At 41.0% G+C, this 27,534-nt stretch overlaps 1 protein-coding gene across 3 annotated transcripts in view; it reads right to left on the bottom strand.

Annotated features, from left to right (window-relative positions):
* LOC306979389 (voltage-gated potassium channel subunit beta-2) overlaps positions 1–27,534 on the bottom strand; it is a 168,635-nt gene that overhangs the window by 75,711 nt on the left and 65,390 nt on the right. Inside the window, exon 1 of one of the 3 annotated variants that reach the window (XM_079578308.1) lies at positions 13,728–13,960. The exons of the other annotated variants lie outside the window; for them this stretch is intronic. Coding sequence (XP_079434434.1) covers positions 13,728–13,939 — 212 coding nt within the window. The 5' untranslated portion in view covers positions 13,940–13,960. Of the gene's footprint in view, positions 1–13,727; positions 13,961–27,534 lie in introns of those variants that run through there. 3 annotated transcript variants of the gene reach the window in all.

The raw sequence follows: 27,534 nt of genomic DNA, 5'->3' as shown, positions 1-27,534 counted from the left end.
ACAGCATCAATCCAAACATCACACAATAAAACAGAATGACCTGCAATACACACAATGGCCACCCAGAGCACGGCACTTCAGAGAATATGTACTCCTGTTCATCACAAGCAATCTCACAACAGAGAACCAGAAAAAAGCAAACAAATAGGTGCTAACTGTTCAAAACTGGACATTTCATCCAATGCGAACAGGCAAAACCAAGCACAAAGACTTCTTCACAACAGTTTTAAATGATGGTTTACTTGTGAGGTGTCAGAGTAAAAACAGATCAAATGTGTGTATTTGACCTTGTAGTGACCCAGCGGCTGTATATGAGTGGTCAACATGGCACCTTTACTTTCCACCACAGTGGTCTTTAAAACACTCCTGGATCAATTGTTAAGTAGGTTCCCTCCTGACCGCCAGAGGCGGTGCTGTAAGCACTGACAGAGAAGCTCTGGCGGTCATCCGGGATTCATAGAACCGTAGTTACATACGTAACTTTCGTTTTCTGATGAGGCTCAGTCAGCAGTGAAAACCTTTTAAACAATTGATCCTAGAGCGTCCTAGAGACCACTGTGATGGAAAGTAAAGGCACCATGCTGACCACTCATACACCCACTGGGTTACTACAAGGTCAAATACCCACAAATATAAACTATTTTTCCACATAAAAGTTACATAATGCAGCTTTAAGACACAAGGACATTAACAAACCTTACACTGAAACAACATCCGCACTAAGCTTGGACCAGAACTCAACAAACTACAAACAAACCATGTAAACAGAGTCCTCCCAAGAACAGAACTCATTTAGATTAAATCTAAAATATGAACAATGCACTTTTAAGACACAAGGACATAAACAAACAGAAAGAGAACCAAACATTATATCCTCTTACACGCTTTCACAAGTACCAGAACACTACAGGAAAGTTCACATGAATCAATACAACAAAACCACTGTCCTGTGAGTCACAACATGGCCACAGCACCACAGAAACAACAAGAGTAAACATAATGCCTTTTTAAAATACAAAGCCTTAGAACTACTCCTGTTCATCACACACAATCTCACACAGAGAACCAAAACATACACAAACAGATCAACTTAACTGTTGCACAAAACTGTACAGTAAAAACGTGACACTACAGGACTAAACAAGAACTAGAACTCTGCAAGGCCTACACAAACAATAAGACCCACCAGGGTCAGACATTATTGTGAATAGAAGACCTGCCATATTAAAATGATCCCCAAAACACAGAACTAAACCAAGTCTTCAACAAGACTGTCATCATCACTGCATGAATAGTCACATGACTTGGTAAAACAGCAGCTGCACAACATTTAAGATGTTTAAATCATGAACTAAAACATCTAATGCAAACACAGCTCAGCACAGACGTGTTCAAACATGAACACGTGTGAAACCTAACCTTAGTCAGAACATTACATTTATATCATCACACACGCTGTCACAGCATTTATCCTCACTTCACACAATAAAACAGAATGACCTGCAATACACACAATGACCACCCAGAGCACTGCGCTTCAGAGAATATGTACTCCTGTTCATCACATGCAATCTCACAACAGAGAACCAGAAAAAAAGCAAACAAATAGATGCCAACTGTGTCAAAACTGGACATTTTCACACAACACTACAGGCTACACCAACAAAGACTTGTTCCCCACAAACAGTTAAGCTACTAGAACAAAATAGTTTTAAATGATGATTTATTTGTGAAGTGTCACAATCGAGCCAACAAGTCTAATGCAAACACATTAGCAGCATCATATCTGACACAACATGGCGGCTGTCCTTAAACACACAGAACATTGTCCCTCCTCTCACAAGTACAAACCCTACATCAGGTCTGAACCAGTACCAGAACACTACAGTAATGTTGACATGAATCACTATAACAGTACATTTATAGGTAACACTTTATTTTACACTACCACTGATACATTGTACCTGCCACATTTAGTACAGTGTAATCTGCTCTGTAACCATGTGTTATGGTTACATAGAACATTACATTGTACTAAATGTGGCAGGTACAAAGTAATCAAGGGTAATGTAAAATAAAGTGTTACCCATGTATATTCACATTGCAATAAAACCGCCTGAGCAACTGTCCTGCAGACACAAAATGGCTGCCTATTACAGTTTTGTTCCTTTAGTAACACAGAAGGTTTAGTTTACCTCCTTCACTAGTTTCGATCGCTTCCTGTGATCTTCTTCATCTCCCTCCTTCCAGAGGAAGATCACAGGAAGTGATTGAAACTAGTGAAGCAGGTAAACTAAACCTTCTGTATTACTAAAAGAACAAAACTGGAATAGACTTAACCTAACAAGACAGTATGAACCTTTTACAAAGACGAAATGGCTGCCCACAGCACTGCACTTCAGATATTATAATATAAACACCTGTACATCACACACGCTACCACAGCAGAGAGTCAGCAAAAACACCACCACACAGAGGCTAACTGTGCTCCAAATTTCACCCAATGCAAACAGGCAAAACCAAGAACAAAGACTTCTTCACAACAGTTTTAAATGATGATTTACTTGTGAGGTGTCAGAGTAAAAACAGATCAAATGTGTGTATTTGACCTTGTGGTGACCCAGCGGTTGTATATGAGTGGTCAACATGGCACCTTTACTTTCCATCACAGTGGTCTTTAAAACACTCCTAAAAGTTACACAATGAAGCTTTAAGTAAGACACAAGGACATTAACAGAACGAGAAACTAGCCTGAAATGTACAGACCATCACTTTAAAGCCACACAGTGGGAACATTCCAGATTATATGAGCAACTGAAAACTATTGCCAATTTCAAACATTCACAAACAGATCAGATAAGCAATTGCAAAAAGCGGACTAATCAGAAATACACGATGCAACTTAAAACACAAAACACCAACTCAATCTTAACCTAGAACATCAGAACTAAAGCAGAAATCTTCATAGAGAACATGTGCAATAAATCTGAATGTTCCACATCATGAAAGACGACAAGTCATGAACCAACAGGTCGACAGCATTGGCTGCTATAACAAACAGAGGAGCAGCATCCTCCCCCTCACAGCAGGTCTGAACCATAACCTTAGTCAGAACATTACACAATTACATTACATTACCTTCACATCACACAATAAAACAGCCTCATCACACACGCTCTCACAGCAGAGAAACACAAAAAAACACATCACCACAGAGGATCTAACTGTTAATAACTGGACCCTTTCACCTAATGCAAACAAGAAATAAGAGTGTTCCTCACTAACAAAACAATTCAATTTCAATAAGATAGTGATTTGAAAAGGATAGAAAAGCCAACTTAATCTCCATAAAATCAGTTTTTAAAAAAACATGCTATTTTGTTTAAGAAACATTAGGTGTTAAGTGACACTATAAAACTGTTCCAAAACATATTTACAACATGACGAATGAAAAAAGATGAACCAGCAGGTCTAATGCAAACACAGTCCCAGAATCAAAATGGCGGCTCTCCATCACACAGACACCCCTCACGAGGAGGAACATTAGGTCTGAACCAGTACCACACTGAGACTGGACCATGAGCCAGGTCAGAACACGACAGTAAAGATCACATGAATCAAGAAAACAGAGCCACTGTCAAATACAAGGTCAAATACCCACAAATATCAACTCTTTTCTCCACATAAAAGTTGCATTACGCAGCTTGTAAGACACAAGGACATTAACAAACAGAACGAGAAACAAACCTTAAACTGAAACATCTGCACCAAGCTTGGACCAGAATGCAAACTATACAAAACATGTAGACAGTTCCACCAGGAACAGAAATCATTAAGATTAAATCTTAGAGGCATCTATCAAGTTAAAATTAGCTTAAAATGAAAACAATTAATCAAATCAACAAGACACAGAACCAAACCAAGTCTGCACCAAAACAAACATGAATACGCGACACAATGAAACTGTTCCACAACATGAAAGATGAGAAATCATGAACCAAAACATCTGAGACAAAATGGCCGCTCTCTATCACACAGATGTGCTGTCACAACGATAAACACTACATCAGGTCTGAACGAGCACCATACTGAGGCTGAACCTTCAGTCATGCCAACACTCCTGTTCTTAACACACGCTCTCACAGCATCAATCCAAACATCACACAATAAAACAGAATGACCTGCAATACACACAATGGCCACCCAGAGCACTGCACTTCAGAGAATATGTACTCCTGTTCATCACAAGCAATCTCACAACAGAGAACCAGAAAAAGCAAACAAATAGGTGCTAACTGTTCAAAACTGGACATTTCATCCAATGCGAAGAGGCAAAACCAAGCACAAAGACTTCTTCACAACAGTTTTAAATGATGGTTTACTTGTGAGGTGTCAGAGTAAAAACAGATCAAATGTGTGTATTTGACCTTGTAGTGACCCAGCGGCTGTATATGAGTGGTCAACATGGCACCTTTACTTTCCACCACAGTGGTCTTTAAAACACTCCTGGATCAATTGTTAAGTAGGTTCCCTCCTGACCGCCAGAGGCGGTGCTGTAAGCACTGACAGAGAAGCTCTGGCGGTCATCCGGGATTCATAGAACCGTAGTTACATACGTAACTTTCGTTCTATTTCATCCCTCCTGACCGCCAGAGCTTCTCGGTCAGTGCTTACAGCACCGCCTCTGGCGGTCATCCGGGATTCATAGAACCGTAGTTACATACGTAACTTTCGTTTTCTGATGAGGCTCAGTCAGCAGTGAAAACCTTTTAAAACAATTGATCCTGGAGCGTCATAGAGACCACTGTGATGGAAAGTAAAGGCACCATGCTGACCACTCATACACCCACTGGGTTACTACAAGGTCAAATACCCACAAATATAAACTATTTTTCCACATAAAAGTTACATAATGCAGCTTTAAGACACAAGGACATTAACAAACCTTACACTGAAACAACATCCGCACTAAGCTTGGACCAGAACTCAACAAACTACAAACAAACCATGTAAACAGAGTCCTCCCAAGAACAGAACTCATTTAGATTAAATCTAAAATATGAACAATGCACTTTTAAGACACAAGGACATAAACAAACAGAAAGAGAACCAAACATTATATCCTCTTACACGCTTTCACAAGTACCAGAATACTACAGGAAAGTTCAAATGAATCAATACAACAAAACCACTGTCCTGTGAGTCACAACATGGCCACAGCACCACAGAAACAACAAGAGTAAACATAATGCCTTTTTAAAATACAAAGCCTTAGAACAACTCCTGTTCATCACACACAATCTCACACAGAGAACCAAAACATACACAAACAGATCAACTTAACTGTTGCACAAAACTGTACAGTAAAAACGTGACACTACAGGACTAAACAAGAACTAGAACTCTGCAAGGCCTACACAAACAATAAGACCCACCAGGGTCAGACATTATTGTGAATAGAAGACCTGCCATATTAAAATGATCCCCAAAACACAGAACTAAACCAAGTCTTCAACAAGACTGTCATCATCACTGCATGAATAGTCACATGACTTGGTAAAACAGCAGCTGCAAACATTTAAGATGTTTAAATCATGAACTAAAACATCTAATGCAAACACAGCTCAGCACAGACGTGTTCAAACATGAACACGTGTGAAACCTAACCTTAGTCAGAACATTACATTTATATCATCACACACGCTGTCACAGCATTTATCCTCACTTCACACAATAAAACAGAATGACCTGCAATACACACAATGACCACCCAGAGCACTGCGCTTCAGAGAATATGTACTCCTGTTCATCACATGCAATCTCACAACAGAGAACCAGAAAAAAAGCAAACAAATAGATGCCAACTGTGTCAAAACTGGACATTTTCACACAACACTACAGGCTACACCAACAAAGACTTGTTCCCCACAAACAGTTAAGCTACTAGAACAAAATAGTTTTAAATGATGATTTATTTGTGAAGTGTCACAATCGAGCCAACAAGTCTAATGCAAACACATTAGCAGTATCATATCTGACACAAAATGGCGGCTGTCCTTAAACACACAGAACATCGTCCCTCCTCTCACAAGTACAAACCCTACATCAGGTCTGAACCAGTACCAGAACACTACAGTAATGTTGACATGAATCACTATAACAGTACATTTATAGGTAACACTTTATTTTACACTACCACTGATACATTGTACCTGCCACATTTAGTACAGTGTAATCTGCTCTGTAACCATGTGTTATGGTTACATAGAACATTACATTGTACTAAATGTGGCAGGTACAAAGTAATCAAGGGTAATGTAAAATAAAGTGTTACCCATGTATATTCACATTGCAATAAAACCGCCTGAGCAACTGTCCTGCAGACACAAAATGGCTGCCTATTACAGTTTTGTTCCTTTAGTAACACAGAAGGTTTAGTTTACCTCCTTCACTAGTTTCGATCGCTTCCTGTGATCTTCTTCATCTCCCTCCTTCCAGAGGAAGATCACAGGAAGTGATTGAAACTAGTGAAGCAGGTAAACTAAACCTTCTGTATTACTAAAAGAACAAAACTGGAATAGACTTAACCTAACAAGACAGTATGAACCTTTTACAAAGACGAAATGGCTGCCCACAGCACTGCACTTCAGATATTATAATATAAACACCTGTACATCACACACGCTACCACAGCAGAGAGTCAGCAAAAAACACCACCACACAGAGGCTAACTGTGCTCCAAATTTCACCCAATGCAAACAGGCAAAACCAAGAACAAAGACTTCTTCACAACAGTTTTAAATGATGATTTACTTGTGAGGTGTCAGAGTAAAAACAGATCAAATGTGTGTATTTGACCTTGTAGTGACCCAGCGGTTGTATATGAGTGGTCAACATGGCACCTTTACTTTCCATCACAGTGGTCTTTAAAACACTCCTAAAAGTTACACAATGAAGCTTTAAGTAAGACACAAGGACATTAACAGAACGAGAAACTAGCCTGAAATGTACAGACCATCACTTTAAAGCCACACAGTGGGAACATTCCAGATTATATGAGCAACTGAAAACTATTGCCAATTTCAAACATTCACAAACAGATCAGATAAGCAATTGCAAAAAGCGGACTAATCAGAAATACACGATGCAACTTAAAACACAAAACACAAACTCAATCTTAACCTAGAACATCAGAACTAAAGCAGAAATCTTCATAGAGAACATGTGCAATAAATCTGAATGTTCCACATCATGAAAGACGACAAGTCATGAACCAACAGGTCGACAGCATTGGCTGCAATAACAAACAGAGGAGCAGCATCCTCCCCCTCACAGCAGGTCTGAACCATAACCTTAGTCAGAACATTACACAATTACATTACATTACCTTCACATCACACAATAAAACAGCCTCATCACACACGCTCTCACAGCAGAGAAACACAAAAAAACACATCACCACAGAGGATCTAACTGTTAATAACTGGACCATTTCACCTAATGCAAACAAGAAATAAGAGTGTTCCTCACTAACAAAACAACTTCAATAAGATAGTGATTTGAAAAGGATAGAAAAGCCAACTTAATCTCCATAAAATCAGTTTTTAAAAAAACATGCTATTTTGTTTAAGAAACATTAGGTGTTAAGTGACACTATAAAACTGTTCCAAAACATATTTACAACATGACGAATAAAAAAAGATGAACCAGCAGGTCTAATGCAAACACAGTCCCAGAATCAAAATGGCGGCTCTCCATCACACAGACACCTCTCACGAGGAGGAACATTAGGTCTGAACCAGTACCACACTGAGACTGGACCATGAGCCAGGGTCAGACTTTATTGTGAATAGAAGACCTGCCATATTAAAATGATCCCCAAAACACAGAACTAAACCAAGTCTTCAACAAGACTGTCATCATCACTGCATGAACATTCACATGACTTGATAAAACTGTCCACAACATTAAAGATGTTTAAATCATGAACTGAAACGTCTAATGCAAACACAGCTCAGCACAGACGTGTTCTTCAAACAAGGACAAACACGTGTGAAACATAACCTTAGTCAGAACATTACATTTATATCATCACACACGCTGTCACAGCATTTATCTTCACTTCACACAATAAAACAGAATGACCTGCAATACACACAATGACCACCCAGAGCACTGCGCTTCAGAGAATATGTACTCCTGTTCATCACATGCAATCTCACAACAGAGAACCAGAAAAAAGCAAACAAATAGATGCCAACTGTGTCAAAACTGGACATTTTCACACAACACTACAGGCTACACCAACAGAGACTTGTTCCCCACAAACAGTTAAGCTACTAGAACAAAATAGTTTTAAATGATGATTTATTTGTGAAGTGTCACAGTCGAGCCAACAAGTCTAATGCAAACACATTAGCAGCATCATATCTGACACAAAATGGCGGCTGTCCTTAAACACACAGAACATCGTCCCTCCTCTCACAAGTACAAACCCTACATCAGGTCTGAACCAGTACCAGAACACTACAGTAATGTTGACATTAATCACTATAACAGTACATTTATAGGTAACACTTTATTTTACACTACCACTGATACATTGTACCTGCCACATTTAGTACAGTGTAATCTGCTCTGTAACCATGTGTTATGGTTACATAGAACATTACATTGTACTAAATGTGGCAGGTACAAAGTAATCAAGGGTAATGTAAAATAAAGTGTTACCCATGTATATTCACATTGCAATAAAACCGCCTGAGCAACTGTCCTGCAGACACAAAATGGCTGCCTATTACAGTTTTGTTCCTTTAGTAACACAGAAGGTTTAGTTTACCTCCTTCACTAGTTTCGATCGCTTCCTGTGATCTTCTTCATCTCCCTCCTTCCAGAGGAAGATCACAGGAAGTGATTGAAACTAGTGAAGCAGGTAAACTAAACCTTCTGTATTACTAAAAGAACAAAACTGGAATAGACTTAACCTAACAAGACAGTATGAACCTTTTACAAAGACGAAATGGCTGCCCACAGCACTGCACTTCAGATATTATAATATAAACACCTGTACATCACACACGCTACCACAGCAGAGAGTCAGCAAAAAACACCACCACACAGAGGCTAACTGTGCTCCAAATTTCACCCAATGCAAACAGGCAAAACCAAGAACAAAGACTTCTTCACAACAGTTTTAAATGATGATTTACTTGTGAGGTGTCAGAGTAAAAACAGATCAAATGTGTGTATTTGACCTTGTAGTGACCCAGCGGTTGTATATGAGTGGTCAACATGGCACCTTTGCTTTCCATCACAGTGGTCTTTAAAACACTCCTAAAAGTTACACAATGAAGCTTTAAGTAAGACACAAGGACATTAACAGAACGAGAAACTAGCCTGAAATGTACAGACCATCACTTTAAAGCCACACAGTGGGAACATTCCAGATTATATGAGCAACTGAAAACTATTGCCAATTTCAAACATTCACAAACAGATCAGATAAGCAATTGCAAAAAGCGGACTAATCAGAAATACACGATGCAACTTAAAACACAAAACACCAACTCAATCTTAACCTAGAACATCAGAACTAAAGCAGAAATCTTCATAGAGAACATGTGCAATAAATCTGAATGTTCCACATCATGAAAGACGACAAGTCATGAACTAACAGGTCGACAGCATTGGCTGCAATAACAAACAGAGGAGCAGCATCCTCCCCCTCACAGCAGTTCTGAACCATAACCTTAGTCAGAACATTACACAATTACATTACATTACCTTCACATCACACAATAAAACAGCCTCATCACACACGCTCTCACAGCAGAGAAACACAAAAAAACTCATCACCACAGAGGATCTAACTGTTAATAACTGGACCATTTCACCTAATGCAAACAAGAAATAAGAGTGTTCCTCACTAACAAAACAATTCAACTTCAATAAGATAGTGATTTGAAAAGGATAGAAAAGGATAGAAAAGCCAACTTAATCTCCATAAAATCAGTTTTTAAAAAAACATGCTATTTTGTTTAAGAAACATTAGGTGTTAAGTGACACTATAAAACTGTTCCAAAACATATTTACAACATGACGAATAAAAAAAGATGAACCAGCAGGTCTAATGCAAACACAGTCCCAGAATCAAAATGGCGGCTCTCCATCACACAGACACCTCTCACGAGGAGGAACATTAGGTCTGAACCAGTACCACACTGAGACTGGACCATGAGCCAGGTCAGAACACGACAGTAAAGTTAACATGGATCAATAAAACAGAGCCCTGTTACACATGAGACACAAAATGGCCGCCCGTGTCCTATTATGCAGATAATAGCACATGGAAGAGACGTAATGGCCGCCGGAGCATGAGACGCAACTTCAAAGGCACAGTGAAAAAAGCCTACTAGCCGCATTAGCATATGAAGAAAACATGAGGCCTCCATCCACAACTAAACGAAAATCAACCTAAAGCCAATATTAATGAATGTGGTCGACCTACAACAGCGTGATAGCACATTTAGCATCTTTATGCCATTATTTTAGCTCTATTATGTGATCACTGAACATGTGGCACAGGGCACAGGGACAGAAAAAAAGCCTGCTAGCTGCATTAGCATATGAAGAAAACATGAGGCCTCCATCCACAACTAAACGAAAATCAAACTAAAGCCAACATTAATGAACTCTGTCAACCTACAACAGTGTGATAGACATTTAGCCAACAATAAGCATCCAGCAGAAGTAAATTAAATCACACAAAAGCCAGCCTTAATGCATGAGGTCTTCAAACACCACCTGCTAGCAACATTAGCATCTGAGAACAATAGGCTAACAAACTAAACTAAACTTAATCACAAAAAAGCTAGCACTTTACCCCACATTTGAAATAAACAGCAATAAAGAGAGTAAAACATTTTTTTTTCTTACCTTCTCCTGGGAAAGTGGCTCTTTGCTGAAAGTCAAAGACGATCAGACGGTCCTTTCTCCAGCCGAAGAAGATGTCCTCAATCCAAAAAAAAAGTCCACACAAAAGACGATAAAACTCACAAAAGACTACAAAAGACTAACAACCAAAAAACAGTAATCCAATGATCCGATGATCGCAAAGGCAAGCCAAGGTTTGAGAAGACAAATCTGGTTCACTCACTAGTGACTTCACCCGAAGTCTGGCACGTTCTGTCCTCTCCCCCTTCTATTTATAGACTCCAGTGAGTCACAGATAGCGCCGTCTCTCCACCAATCAGAGCGGAGGGAGCGGAGGGTGGGGCTCGTGGGGGAGGGGAGGGGCGCTGTTACTGGGCAGAAAATACACAGGGATGGGAGGGGCTGAGGAGACGTGCTCTGTGCGGAGCAGACACAGACACAGAAACAGCCTCCGTTTGGACATGATTAGTTTAGTGAGTTTCAGGACTACAAATATAAACCAGGACAGGAGAGATTATTTGTTTCTGAGATACTTATATCTGCACAAGAGCTGTGTGATCAGGGGAGAGTTATTTTATCACAATTCTTAGTAGATTTCTGTTTCTCTTTGGCTCAATGGTTAATCACTCAGACTGGAGTTTGAGAGATGTAGTTTCTAAACTGGGAGTTCTTTGTACTTTATATACAGATATTATACAGATATACTTTTACTCCTGTGATGACGTGATTTCCAATAATTAAATAAGACATGTATTATACTGATGGAAAATATTTGCTCTTAAAGAAAGGACAGAAAGTGGCCAGAGAATTGCATATTTGCATTTGCAACAATAGCATGACATTTATTGAACATGTAAGTCGTTTTTATTGGGTTTACTCAAATAAATCAACACAGAAGCTAAATCTGTGGAATAGTGGTTCATTGATGACTGGTGGAGATGCATAATGAGATCCTACATGTGTTTGCCTGATCGCTCACATGATTTAATCACACTTAATGTAAGTAAAGTCAGAAATGCCAGGCACGCTGGCGCCTTCTGTATGTGTAGTCACAAAGTTTTACTCAATGTTAAAATGATTTTTATTTTTTTGAAACATGTGTTCCATTCGTGGGAAATAAAAAAGGCGCGACAGCGCCACCTACAAAAGTGAAAATACTCCCATGAAAAAAAGATAAACAGTATATTGACCCTTCACCCCTGGACACAACAAATGTAAACCAATGACAGTGGGCGCGATAGCGCCCCCTCTAGTTTGAGAAGAAAAAATGCATTGGTAGTCAAACAATTAGTTTGTAGGAAATGTATGTAATTTGGCAGAATAATAGTTGATGGCATCCTGATAAAATAAGCTAATAGGAACCACACGGTGTTTTGTACGGTGTTGCCATGGAGACGACTGAGGCCCACCATGTTTTTCTGACGGGACAGACACATAGATCTCACATTATACAACATTACAGCGCGTTAGCGCCCTCTATAAGGAGCTTGTGGCCAGTGGTCATTGAAGTACGGCCGTACAACGCTGCTTGTGAAACAAAAAAGATTTGGGGCGCGCTAGCGCCCACTACAGGTTGGAGCCATTATTCGCATGGACAGGCTAAATATTTAGTTTTGACAAAGATTAATGGCACATCAGGGCAATAAAATGTAGTTGGCGCGTTAGCGCCCTCGGTAGGGTAGGGCAATGGAGATGCAACAATCGAGGCACAGACGGTGGTCAGTGAAATAGAGCCCGATGCTGCTTGTGAAATTAAATAGATTATGGGCGCGCTAGTGAGGCAAAAAATGCCGTTTTCATGTTTACTGACAAAGATTAATGGCACTCAAGGGCAATAAAATATAGTGGGCGCGCCAGCGCCCTCTTCAGGTGGGTGCCATTATTCACAAGGACAGGCTAAAATGCAACTTTTCGTCTGTGTTTATTGACGGATTAATGGTACATCAGGGCAATAAAATGTAGTGGTGTTACAGAGGCGCTAAAGGAGGCACGGCCCGCGAGGGCCGTTCGATGCCGCTTGCGGCTTTAATTTATTTATTATTATTATCTTTCAATCTGTCTATATAGTGTTGTTGCCATAGCTGTGATGTATCCATTTTAATTTCAGTTTTCTGTGTTTTGTCACGTGTGCCGTGGGGGTGGAGGGAACGGGCGAACAGGGTGGAGGGAACGGGTGAAAAAGGGGGGGAGCAAAAACATGTTGTGTGTAGACCATATGACTTGCAAAATAAATATTTCTTCCTGACAAAAAACAATTTAAAAAAAAGAAGATAAAAAAAGAAAAACACATTGGAAGAAATATATGAAGTGCAGAGTGCAGGGCTAAATCAATATTAAATGAGGATGAAAGTAGGGCAATTTTTTTAAAAATTATGATAAATTATGGACTAAGCCAGAACTAGATATCGGTCTGCACACACTGAAGGTCTGTGATCTGTTGACCACCCAAGTGTTACTGAGGTACAAGCTGTTCTTTGCAATAAAAGTGAGGAGTGATTTCATGCAAAAAGTACTGAACATGTTTCGTTTTCGGACTATGACAAAAAAAAACAACAACATAAATGTATGAAAAACCTGTACATCCTATTTTAATCGGTATATTGAAGGAGTATGAATCAAAACTAAGGACAAAAGGTACGATTGGAATCATATTGTGAAATGAAAACTGTATTTAATCTAATCTGAATGGCCGCAAATCTTAAGTGTGGACATGTTGTGCTGCCTCAGGAGAAAATTCAGACTTTTTTTTTATTTCTTTCTCCCTCGCCTGCTCTGCTGGACATGTGCGTGCCTACCGATACTTCATGCCCGTCTTCATGCTCTGCTCGCTGGAGGACGGCACGCTCTGCACGGACAGCTGACCGAGGCTGCGCGCGACCATGGCCACTGCCTTGAACTTGCTGCGAGTGCCCGTCCCGGGGCTGCTGGCGTTCTGCCGATTCAGCCTGTCCTCCGTGGTCCTGCTCACACCTCCGCGGTGGTCCGTGCACACCAAAGAGACCTGCATCTTTGCTGTGTTTTTTTTTTGTTTTTTGGAGTTTTTACCCAGTCACTGCTTAGGGCTTTTAAAAGTCGATAAGACAAAAAAAAAACTTCCACCCTGCTACGTCCGCTGGATGGATCGCGCCAAGTCAAGTGAGTGCCCAGGATGTGAGGTCGGGCAGCCACATGACAATGACTGCAAAAAAAACAAAACAAAACAAAAAACGCTGATCAAGTGAAAGCTGAATCCACTCAAAGCGACTCCGGAGAAAATGCAATCACTGCCAACTTTACAGAAAGGGGGAAACACAGATCTTACAAATCCAAGAGTTAAAAAAAAAGCAGCCAGAAATCCTCGTCTTGAATCAGTAAAGCGTCTTACCACCGGAGACGGCACCTTTGTCGTTTCTTTTTTTTTTTTTTTTTAGGAATCCCCAAATCCACACAATGAAAGAATGCGACGCAACACGCAGTCCTGCTTCATCTCACAAGCTGTTGCAAAGGAAAATAAATACAAAAAAATAGCGTATGTTCTTTCCCCCCAAAAAAAAAAAAAAAAAAAACGTATCAAAAGAGTATGTGTGGGGGGGGGGGAAGCCAGCAAGATCTCTCTTTTTAGTTGTCCGTGCTGACTGCTTTAGCCTTGGATTAAACTTGCATCTGTAGCGGCTAAAGCGGCGCGCGGCGGAATGAGATAGGGAGGAGAGAGAGAGAGAAGGAGAGAGAGAGAGAGAGAAGGAGAGAGAGAGAAGGAGAGAGAGAGAGAACAGGGAGCGCGAGAGAGCGAGGTGGGAGGGATAAGTGGAGACACCGTGGGGGGAATACGCGGTGGAGAGAGCTGCCATTGCGGCCATTCAGAGCTGTGCGGTTTGGAACGAGCGCTCATAAAAAAAAAAAAAAAAAAAAAATGTAGAGCGGTGATGCGCTTTGTGCTTACGTTGCCCCGCAGTGTGGCACAGAGAGAGTGCGTGCCTCTACACAAACGCTAGATTTATATAAGTGCAGCAGTGCTGGACTCTGCACATCATTCTGATTTAGCACCAGCGGAGTTACTTATTTCAACATATAGTCCTGGTTTTGCTGCTATTTATTAGAAACTGTCTTAGTACTGCCTCTTATTTAGTCCAGATTTTTAGTCACAGTGGACTTACATAGCGCTTTATTTTATTGCCGTTGTCAGTGAAGGTGCATTAACAACTAGGACTGTATTTTTGGTGCAATTGACCAACATGTATCATAAACTAGGAGGAAAAAACAAGTCTATTCGGGCACAACTTAAAATTATAAAATATATTATAAAAATATGTATAAAATACACAATATTCATGTCCCGACAAACAGCAGCATGAATGGTGGATTTACAAATGTACCAAAGGCAGCTGATGTTCGGTTATTCACTGTGCATGAATCTGACTGCTGATATTGAACCGGGTGTGGTCCGTGTTTACCCTCGACTTTGATTTGGCCATGTTTTGTGTTGCGTCATATTCAGAAATATACATTTGGTGACATTAAATAATCTTAATCCTGTGTTACCCATGTTTTCCACTGGAGCATTGTGTGGCGTGTACAACGGTCCCGTGTTGCCCCGCAGTGCGGTTTTATGGATTAGTCTGACATGAAGAAAGTGGGAAATGCACAGTGGTCGGGACCCTGTCCCACTGGCGTCGGCAGAAAGGGGGGACTCTCAAATCACATGGCTCTGTTCAACTGGCCATGAAAGATTTATTATGTAACTTTATCTATGACAATACATGTCTGAGGCAGCGCTGTCACACAGATAACTACGCTGCCGTGGTTTTGTTTCAACTGCTTTTCTCCTCTTCAATGTTTCATATTGGCTCCTTAATGGAAATGTTTGCTTTAGGGAAACTGCATTATCAAGCACAACATGGACACGTCATCTTGCATTACACAAAATGTGAGCCTTTAACTAGACATCAGCATCAAATGACGACATAATCCTGGACCGGTCCTGATATTTGGAATTTACAAAGTTTGCCATTTTTCTTTTCTTTCCATTAAAAACACAACCGGCCTGTGTGTGTAACATGATGACTATGTTGATTTATGCACAACACAATGTAAATGTTGTTAACGCTTATATTCTTGTATTGGTTCTTGGTTTGTTTATCCAATCAGAAAGTTGAAAGAGCCCCACATATTGGGGTGTTGTTGTCAAATCCTTTGGCTAAAACCAAAGAGCACAGTCCAAAAAGGACTCACTCTCTGATCTAAATATTTGTTACCAAAACCCATACACGTTTCCCAATCAAGTCCAAGTTAGTGCTAGTGTAGGCCTCTGTTGCTGTAGTCAAAGCTCAGGGATGGATTTTGGAGATTCAAAAAAGGCACATGCGTTCAAGGTTGACATGTAAATCAGTGTCGTTTTTTGGTGTAAATCCTTTTGTGCCAGGTTGTATACACGACACGTTAGTATTTAATGCGACTTGTATCTGATCTGACGCGCACTGAGTTGCCTTGTGTACGAAATGCGTGGTATAAATAAAGTTGTCTTGCCTGATCAAAGTGAATTTCACTTTGTTACCAAAGTGACCTGCAAGTGCAGAAAAGATCACATGGTCACACGCTGCGCACTGTATTTGAGGAAGTAAACATCAAGTAAAACATGGCTAACGTGTATCTGGCAAAGTTAAAGTTGTGCAAAGCCAGTTTAGAGCTGAGGATTGGCAACAACTTCACGATACAATATCTGGATCCATTTTCCAAAATGCAACAAATATTCCAATTCATCTTAATCTTAATAATACTCTTTGAAGTGGACTAAATGGAGGTTTATATTTTGCTGAGAAGGCAAGTCAAGCCTTACACTGCAAGTGTGTGCTTTGTGATACATTCTGAATAAAGCCTGGGCATAATATAAAAAGCATATCAAAGGATTTTTTACATATTATTGACCATGACGATGTATATTGCCAATACAAAACTGAGCAACCAATGAAGTGACAACATTCCCAAGTGAAGCGTTGTAAAAAGGAAGTGTGGGGGAGTGACTTCAGTTTTGTAGCTGCTTCCGTCTACTTTAGCGTGAAATGAATATTCGTGTGTGTACGGACACGTTGACTGCATGACTGGCCGTTCATAAAATCTGGTATGTATTGAATTTAAAGCAACATATTGCATTTGGATGGATGGATATCGCATTTGCAGCACATGGGCGTATGGGCCAAAGAAGTCTGAGAGCGACAACGATATTAGTTTGGTTTTAAGTTTTACTGAAAAAGCCAAAAAGTTATTGTGTCATCAACAGATTTTTTCTTTTCTCTCTCTAATCGTGCCATTTCAAAGCACTTGTGTCGAGTAGTGAATCATAATTAGGCCAGTACAAAGCGAGTCCAGCAACCACCTACTTTAGCCATCTGTTAATACAACTCTTACGAACTGATCCGACGAACAATAAGTGCATTCTTGGGTGAAGGCGAGTAGGCGGATGTAGGTAGCAGAAAGAACGGAGGAAAGAAAAAAAAAAGAGGCAGAAATATGATAATTGGGCGCTCAAAATAAACACATGGAGTAATTGGGACTTAGCACGCGGGTGTTTCGCAAATTGAAGAGACGGCAGATGAGAAGTGAAACATAATGCCAAACCTTATCGGAGTGGACCAGAGTGTGTGCCAATGGAGATAATTAAGTGAGATGCCATCGGGAGGAGACACGGACACCGAGGGGGTAGAGAAAGAAGCAGGCTTAGTCAAAGGAATCTGACAAACAGGCGGTTGCTAACTGACAACCCTATTCTTAGACTGATGACCTTTTAGGCGCCTCGGACATAAATACAAGTGGGAGAAGGTGGGACAAATTCCCAATTGAAAGGCGATTTCAACTTCACACCGTTGCGAAAAAAGCGGAGGATTGCGCGCGTTTTCAAAGTCGATAAGGCGGAACGCGCTGAGGAGCTTACGATAACAGCGCGGGCCGGTTTCGACTGTAAACAGCATCTGGTGGAGGAGGCCGGGTCTCGTGTTTGCGGGCCCTGCTTTGGGAGGCACATTCAGGGCTAATGATATTCCATCTCCCCCCCTTTAGCTCATTTCCCAAAGCGGTTAACCGTGACCGCCGGAGTCGCACCTAGAGTCCTCTTACCAACACGCATGTTCAATCTGCCGCCGCCGCTGAGGTTGACGCTGCACGGGCGCCGGAGAATACGCTCAAATCTATAGCTATTCCAGTTTTATTGGCCACCGCAGTGCAATGTCTTAACAGGCGAAAGCGAACGGCGCTATCAATCTTGAATGTGTCCACAGTTGAAAACATTTGCAACGGGGCGGGACTTGGCTTGGATGTGACTGGACGGAGCCTCTGCTAGTAGTGATCTTCTGTCCACTGCACACCAGAAGTTAAAGTGATAGTCTGAATGTTTCACAGATTTAATAGATTGCGTATCATTGACGCGTGGGCCTGCGACTGGGCGTAACTTAAGTAACATTAAAGTCACCGGTTTGACCAATGAGATGAGCTTTCCGGTGAACCGGCCTGTCAGGTCCAATCAGGAGGGAGGGGAAGGAGCATGGTCATTGACTCTTCAAATCTTTTCCCCCCTTGCGTCATTTTGCAAATTAGGATGAGGCTTCCGGGTCTGTTCAGTAGGGGAGACGGGCGGGACTTGATTGTTTACTTTTAAAATCTGTTTCTCTCCTCATTTTGGAATCTTACAGACTATCACTTTAAGATATTCGATTTGAAGACAGAAACAGGTACTTATTTAAAAAAAAAGTCCAAAAAGGTCCAAGTCTGAGATTTTTTTTTTTATTGTTGTAATGGAAGTTGCAGTTAGTACAATTTGGATTAAAAGGGACTATACAGAGTTTAAAAATGTTAAAATGATGTATTTTCCTGCCCGTACATGTTCCAGCAATGTCCTGATGAAGACCTATTCCCCACAACTTCCTCTAAAACCCTGCACTGTCACTCAAAAAGTTGTTACTTACTAAGTGCTGTCATGCATGAGCTTAACATAGAACCTGCAGTTACACATATGACCTGAAGTGGCAGTAGTGAGTCGAAAATGGCCAACTTGCATCTAGCCCCTTTAAGCAAAAAATATTTATTTTTACTTTTAGCTCACAAAATGACAGAGTTTTTTTTTTTAGAGCACCAAGCACTATATGACGTCAAAGTAGGACTGGGCAAATAATCGAAATTTTATCAAAATCGCCAACTCTGTTTGGATCAATCTCAATAATCGTCATGGGACTTGAAAATCGACAGCTTTACAGCCATTTATTTGGCAGGAAACGGCACCTAGTTCTAGAGTTTGGAGACGATGGAAGAAATGTGTCTGTTAAAGGAAACGGCATGAATCAGCAACATGTGTTTGATTTATTTTTTATCATCCAGTCAAGGCAATGAATGGGTAATGGGCGATTGCTCAGAGAAAATGGACCGAATGTGCATCCCTATAGTCACCAAGTAGCTTACAAATATTGTTCAGAGGCTTGTGGTTGTACAGCATACAGGCGCACTGGTCTGAACCCGCTGGTGTGTGTGGGCCTATACAAAATGTACAAGAGGCTGTCAAGACATGAGATTTTTTTTAGTATGCAGAAGGTATAGTCATTCTCCATATTGCATGAACATTACACTGTTATTGCTTATTGCTCTCGTATTGTGTAGCTCCACAGTCAATTCTCCACTGCCCCAGGCGCCAGAATCGTGACAGGGCGGAGGGACCCACTAAGAAGTGCTACCAGAGGCCAGTCGTGTGGATGGACAGATACGGTCAGCCCTGTCATTTGCTCCACACGCTCCACTAAATCCCCACTGGTTCGGAGAAATATTGGAAACCGTCAACAACCATCTGTGGTGAAGCCTATTTATTTACACTTGCTTACATGTAGCACTCCTGACTTCTGACCCAGAGGATATTGCCTGTCCCAACGCTGCCATTGAAATGGTGTGATTATGAAAACTATTTGACAAATGGCATCTTTTATTAATGCGCTGTGTAGGAGTCGCCTTTGTTGACCCTTGATTTATCTGCATTGCTAAATCTTCGAGTTCCATCGACGCCAGCGCAACACAGAGAAGGGTAATCAATACAAGAATGCATCATCTGACCGACTAGTCATCCATCACCAAAACAAATCGATGCAACAACCATTTTTCACATTTGGCTGCTTTTGGCACCAAGTACACTTGACTGACTCTGTACAGCTAATGTAAAACTGCACAGTGTCTGTAACAATAACATTCATAACATGTCCATTCATGTGTGTACTTCAACAAATGCCTGGCAATTAGCAAAACATAGAAGCTATAAACATAACTACCAACTAGCAGTCTGTAAACATCCACAATCCAATAACGTGTGGCTGTCACATACCCACAGTAACAGCTGCCGGCTTTGTGGATATGGACAGCTCTTTGAAGAAGACCAGCGGTCATTAAAGATGACTGGCACTTTATCACCGCACAATGACTCCAAGGTCCTTGCAAAAAAATGTGACTGGCCTACATAGAGGGGACCCAGGAGGACCACCCTACCGCAGGTCTAAAGTGAAGATGAATGATGAATGATTGAAGCTTGATGAAGACATACTGCCACAGTGAAATTTGCCCTACTTCTCTGTTCTATCTAACATTCAAAATAACCCTGCACTTTGGACAGAATCTTCCAAAAACACTAGTGTGTAAAAGGAATTGGCTGGATGTTTCATACAGAGTTTGGGAAATATGTGTATGTGTCAACACACTAGAGGGACTACAAAACATTTTTCAGAGACTAACATTACTGTAACTAAAACAAAAAATAGATCGCACTGTGTGGAGACTATGGCATAGTTTGTTTCAGAGGCATTTTTTGTTTTGGTGATTTCACATAGTTTAACTAACCTGGCTAACACCATGCTGCTGTGTGCGCTCGAATCATATCAAACTGCTCAACAGCCTGGGGACCATGGCCGAAATTTTTGCATGGATTTGGGAACCAATCAAAGAGCGAGGACGGCCGGCAAGACGATGACGCACTATTCGATATACGGAAGCTTGTAGTTTATTTAAGGATGAAAAAAAAAAGTTTATTTACGGATCCAACATGACAGCAGCAGACAAGATGGTATTTTTCGATCAAGCTTTAGACCTTGTTCTAAATAGTTTATCTCAAACGTTTACAGCGGGTACGTCATACGTCATCTCATACGATGATACTATTGGCTGTGGCTACATGCAGACGCATGATAGACTTTTTTTTTTTTTTCGTATCGCCCAATAAACGAGTATGGACGATCGTAAACCACACCTCTCCTACGAGAAAATGAATTGGTGGTCACCAGACTAAAATCACAAGTGTTAGCTAGGCTATAGTTTAACTGTAATAACGGAAGAAATGCATCGCGTAGGAATCATTTTATCGTATGACTAATAGTTGTAAGCGTTTGCAGACCCGAACCAAAGTGATAAATAATGAAAGAAAATATCAGTTAATTGAACTACTCTGCCCCGTCCACATAACAGCTGTCTTTACAATGAGATACAGACAATTGTCCACTGAAAAGAACATTCAGCATGAGGTGCAAATGGCCACCTTACCACGGTAATATTGTTGGCAGCAGGCACTTTTGACATATTATTGCTGACAGAACTGTATCAGTCTGCCCCAGGGCACCTAAGGCCACTGTGACAGCATAGTAACAGCAGTGTGTGACAGCTGATTGAATGAACACTGGGCTGTAAAGCTTGTTCTTGTGAATCCAATAAAAATACAGACGGCATTGCGTCATACAAGGGGGCGTGGCCTCGCCGAGGAGGAAGGAGGTATGTTGTGGGAAACTTTTCACTGTCTTTAGTCGTTTTCTGGCAGAATATAAACGTATTTATCACACAAAGATAAAGTCAAGTCTAAATCGGGTCCACATGGATGTTTTTTCACAGCAAATTGTTCAATAGAAGCAAAAAAACCACAGTGATAGCTAACGTTAGCATGTAGCATCATGCTAACATAAAGAATCTTCCTCTGTTATTTATGTATTTATGGGCTGTTGGACACTTTTGCTCCTCTCCATGTCTTAGTATCTTTATCATGTCGAAAACTATATTAAAGGGGGGGTATTATGCAAAATCGACTTTTTCAAGCTTTACATCATGTTATTTTGTCATTCCCTCATTAAAAACATGCCTGAAGTGTTGCCTTGGCACATTCACGTATTTTTGAGTAATCTGTAAAAACTCTGTTGGCAGCCATTTTAGGGATAGGTTTGCCTGAGTCCTCCTAGGAACGCCCCCACCTCCTGGAGACGCCTCCGAGCTTTCGTCACCAGCCGAGTAACCAACCACTGCTCCTCAGCAGAACCCCCTCCCCACTGATGCCACAGACAGCGTGTGAAGGGGGCGGGTCGGAAAGGCTCAGAGGTTCTTAAAGAGACAGAGGCCTATTTCAAGACATTCACTACAGCCATTTTGAGAGAGACATTTTATACAAGGCAGTGATTCTAATTTACTGCATTTACAGACCAACAGAAGGTTTCGTCATCATTGTAGTGTGCTGGTGCTATGTGACTGAAGAAAGCATAATACCCCCCTTTAATACTTTGTTATAGTAGTTTTGGAGTAATTATAGAAAGTTAAGATTTTTCTCCAATTTGTTTTCCCCCTCAACTGCTTAAAGCCTGACCATATAAGGGCGATTCCCGCGATGCTGTCTGTATCTATCAGTGTAGTGACATGCAGCATTGTTGGAAAATGTTCACAATTCTCTGTTATTTGCATATGATGTGAAAATGACAAATCACACATCCTCCGTTTCAGCGACGGTCGGTTAAGCGTCGGTTATTGGTCATGTTTTGGTTTTTAAATAAAGTCTGTTCTAGACAGCTCCCCAGCATTTCAGCACACAAATTGCTTTACACTATGATGCACCAACAATGGCTCCCTTAAATCACCGCGGCTACCTGTTGTCACGCTGAAGGATGATTACAGCAGACTTTTCAATCCTTTGAGTCAGGAACCCTGTCACGCGTGCAGTCACTTCTGATGAACACACAGCCCCGCAGTCAAGCGGCCATAAAACAGCTCTGAGGGAGGTCTTTCAAATGTGGACCGCTCATGCTGAGAAAACTACTGCTACGCTCGCGTCAGTACTGATGTTTGGGCACAATGCTTCAATCAATTGAGCGTACTCCAATCACGTTCTTTTTTCTGTGCCACCATTTGGGATTGAAAGCTAAAACAGGCAAACGCATACGTCTATTATCTGGCAGGGGACTGTGTTGATATGTTTAAGAGCCATGAAGGAGCTCATATTTATTAACATTAAATCCTTATATTTTCCATATGCCAAATTCATACCGCACGTAAATGAACAAATATTGCTTTTGTATTAGGTTGGAGTCATCTAAAGCCATCCAGATTTCAAATGTGCGAATAGTTCCAGTGCAAAGCTGTGGCAAAACTCACTCCGCACAGTGTCGATTTATTGCTATCTTCCGCAATCTTATAGTCTTGCTAAAATCCCTTTCAGCCATTCAATCAGTGTGAGGGAATCTGGAGCAATGATAAGGCCCGGCTCTTCGTTCGATAAGCGTAGGAGGAGCAGGAGCACAAGCTGGAGCGATACAGCCGCACACGTGTGTGTCTGAGTGATCACGACTACAGCTGAACCAAATCTGCACACCCCGCCAAGAGCAGTTTTACTTTCTGCAAAGAAGGGTCCATATGCAGAGAAATGGACATTCACATTTAAAGTATGTCTGTGGGGGGAAATTGCAAAATCGGCAATTGAAACGGAAATAACCATTGCCAAAAAGAGGAAAACATTAAGCGTGCTGTAGGATTTATCACAATCAAATGGAAAAAAAGACAATTATTATGGGTGCAACTTGCAAATTACAAATCATCAACGAAGACATATATTACTTTTTGGGCACCTCAGAATGAAATGTTATGTTTTATAAAATAAAGTTGGGAAGAGAAAGTATTTTCCGGACTATAAGTTGCACTTGCCAAAAAATACCTAATGAAGAAAACAACAACAGGCTGAATAGGCGTACGGCATACTAACTTAACACCATAGACCATAGACATATTATTAATAGACCCCGTTTGACTAAATAACTACGTTTAAGGGGTAAATCATGGCAGATTTACAGACTCCTTCTCCCCAGCTCTGACGAAGCATGTTCCTAAAAAGGGCATGGGGCGGGATCTTCACTGTAGACTCGGCCCTTACGTGACGTATAGTTCGCGCAGCTCCAACAGTCTGGCCCTCATTAGTACGAGATTTAAAAAAAAGAATTCTTAAAGAAAATTAGAAACCAGGCTTTAAAGTTGTTTTTAAGGGGAGACACTACAGGCAAAACTCAATTTTTTCAGTTTTCAGGTTTTGGGCCAAATTGGTCTCTGAACATATAAGCTTTCACCTGGAAACAGAAAACATGCCTAATCTTCACAATAACATGTTTAAATATTGCGCTGATTCAATGTTCCCCCATAGACTTATATGGGACAATGCAATTTCAAGGGCCTTTTTCTCAAAACACATTTTTCTGTCATTGTGGCGACACTATGTCCACGTCAGTCGGACCTAAAGACTTCACATTTTCCAGCCTTGGACTGAACAATATTTGGAAGATTTTTTCAGAGGGATTTTTTATTATTTAATCCCTAGCCCCATTTATTGAGTTTTGAATGTCAAAAAATAAGGCGAAAATTATTATCTTTTTTACAAATTTTTCCACTAAAAAACAGCTTATTTTAAAACTAAACAAGAAGCTCTATCCATCGCCGAAAAGATGGGAAATTTGGGGCATTTTTAGGCATAAAACACCTTGTTCTTATATGAAAAGATAAAATGACAGAAAACTTGCAATGTATTTTTTTCTCACATTTATGCCAGTGATCTACAGCAAAAGTTTCAAATTGATATCTGTAAATATCCTTTTTCCCCCTGTTCACCTGTAGTGTCTCGCCTTAATGTGTCTAAACAGCAATGCTTTCCGATGGGGAACTAGCGGCTATGTGGAGGTACTGGCAGAGCAATGGTGGCCTCTAGTGTCGTCGTCACAAAGCAGAGCATCCAGCAGCCATTGCTTTTACACATTGATGGTTCGCTACATGAAGCATAAATACCCAACTTGGCCAAGGCGCAACTGCAACGTTGACAAACCTCTTCCAACAGTACGTTTTTCAAGCTCTCATTTGCGAACTCGTTCCTCTGGCTGTGACAATCGAGCTGTTAGCCCATGATTAGCTTTGTTTTGTTCTCTTCATTGTGGGCAAGAGTAACCTCAGCTTTCTCGCTCCATCCATTTTCTTCTGCTTTATCCGGGGCCGGGTTGTTGTATTTATATGAAAATAAATACAACAAAAACAAAACATCAACCCACCAACAAATGCATGGCACAGTGAAAAATGCAGTTTGAGCGCAAAAGTCTGATGATGGTTTATGGGCTTCGATTGAGCGACAAAATCCAGGAAATTAACCAATATAACAGGATTACTCAAACCTGTACGAATGAGGCAAAATATTACTCCAATGCTTTTGAATGGATAGCACATTACATAATGTTTAAACGTTATTTTTTTTAAAAGTCAAATATGGATGATATGCTGTATCTCCTATTAGTTTTTGACCTCAATAGATGCAAGCAAGTGATTCTCTCAAACGTTAATGCTGCTGGGTGTGTTTGAAACATACACTGTGGGCTGAACCTTGATTTATCGCAGACCTAAATGCAATCAATTCGAATAGTCAGGAAAAATTGCAATCAGATACATTTCCAAAATCGTGCAGCGCTTGCAACGGGCGCTAAAACCTTCCTCCATCTCTTATTACCAATGCTGAGCAAAGCAAAGCAGCACACACACACACACACACACACACACACACACACGCGCACACACAATTAAATGCTTTTGTCTTGTGTGTGTTTGTGGAGCAGCCGTATCGCAGAGGCAGGAGTAATCGATGATGCTGCATTGTAATGAAGCCTCCAGGGTCGTGCGGGGCAGAAGTTTGAGCTCAGGCAACTTCCAGACTAAAGCCTTACAATAGAACAGAACAATGTGTCACAAAATGGATCATCTTAACACCGTCTAAGTCCCCTACTCTGCATCCTCGTCTCTCAAACACAACTCACTTTATGTCGCATTTCATGACATCCGTCCATCCGCTTTCACATTTCCAAGTCGTCTCCAGGACTCGCAGCTCGACTGGCACGTCACACTGACCTGAAGGTGACTTGGACTTGCAAAAACGCGTCTCAATGCATGTCCTCTTCATCCCTCCCGCGTGGATTTGTAGCTTAATTGACACAGTGTGTGTAGCGTGACCACAGAGGAACTGGTTGGGTCCATGTGCAGTGATATTTCGCCTCAAAACCGCGGCGGACCTAAAAATAGACGCTGGCTTCAAATCGATTCAACAGTGTGTGTGCCCAGACAAAATACAGAAAGTGGCCTCTGTCCCTGCCTAATGTTCTCCCGAGGGTGGCTTTGGTGGCGAGGTGCAGGGGGAGATTGGCAGACAAGCTGGCATGTTAAAGCTGCAGGGGACGGAGCAGTTTAGCAAGCGCTGTCTTTTTGTGGATCCCACGCACCGGAGCCTCCTGTCTATTTTAGAAAAACGTGACAGTTTAATGCAATATTATGACAAAGAGGCAAGCAGCACTGTGAGTGAGAGGCTGAAGTAGCTTTAAAATACATAGAGACATACAGACTGGATCAAAACAATGACAGCGTAATTGGTCAGGTAATGAAATATAACATTAATCTAAGTTTAGTGATGATATTCAAGCCATATCAGGGCTTTGGTCACTCACACGCTTGGATAATAGTCCTTTAAAAAAACTGATTTATTTGGCATTGGTGTATACATATACAGTATATACATATACATACTGTATAATGAGCTAGTAAAGACATATTTAAGTAGGGATGTGCAGAACTCAGGGACGAAGTGGGAGTGGTCTGAAGGCAGTAGACCTCAGGCCGAACTACTCTCGCTAAGAATGAATATACACGCTCCATGATTGGATTACGTTTGGATTACTGCTCTGGCGAGGAAAAATGGATCAACTTTGCATCATCAAGGTGTGTCTCTCTTCTGCCCCTCGTTTCCCTCCTGTTGTGCAGTAAAGCTTTCCTCTCCATAAGCCGATAAAGGGCATTTCTCCTCGCTTAGCACATCAGCCTCATTGTACTAAACCATGAGAGAGAGGAGTGACCATAGCTCAACATCAGTGAAGTGCACGTCGTGCATTGACAGGTTTAAGCCCGTTGTCATTGGAATAAACTCCGTGAACAGCTGATCGCTGTTACGTAGCTGATGGTGCGATGTTTGGTGCGGGCACGTGTGAACACGGACTGAACTAACTTTGAAGTAAATGCAGTTAAAACTAGGGCGGTCTCGGGACGGCTCATAAGGCACACCAACATGTGTGAAAACCCCCAAGAAGATGTCTAAAGATGTCTTTCATCATTATTAATGGCCACACAACAGAGTTGGTGGAATTTGTTTCACTGCGTCAGTCTACATACAGATGGACAATGCAACAAATGCCTATAGAAACTGTACCTAAATCTGTTGTTTGTAAAGTGTCCGTATGGCAGGTGGGAGTTTTTAACATCATTACCAACTACATGCAAAAGCTTTTTTTTTATACAAAC

Source organism: Gobius niger, assembly GCF_951799975.1.
Source record: "Gobius niger genome assembly, chromosome: 20".
Taxonomy (NCBI): domain Eukaryota; kingdom Metazoa; phylum Chordata; class Actinopteri; order Gobiiformes; family Gobiidae; genus Gobius; species Gobius niger.
This window is presented reverse-complemented; position numbering and strand designations above follow the sequence as displayed.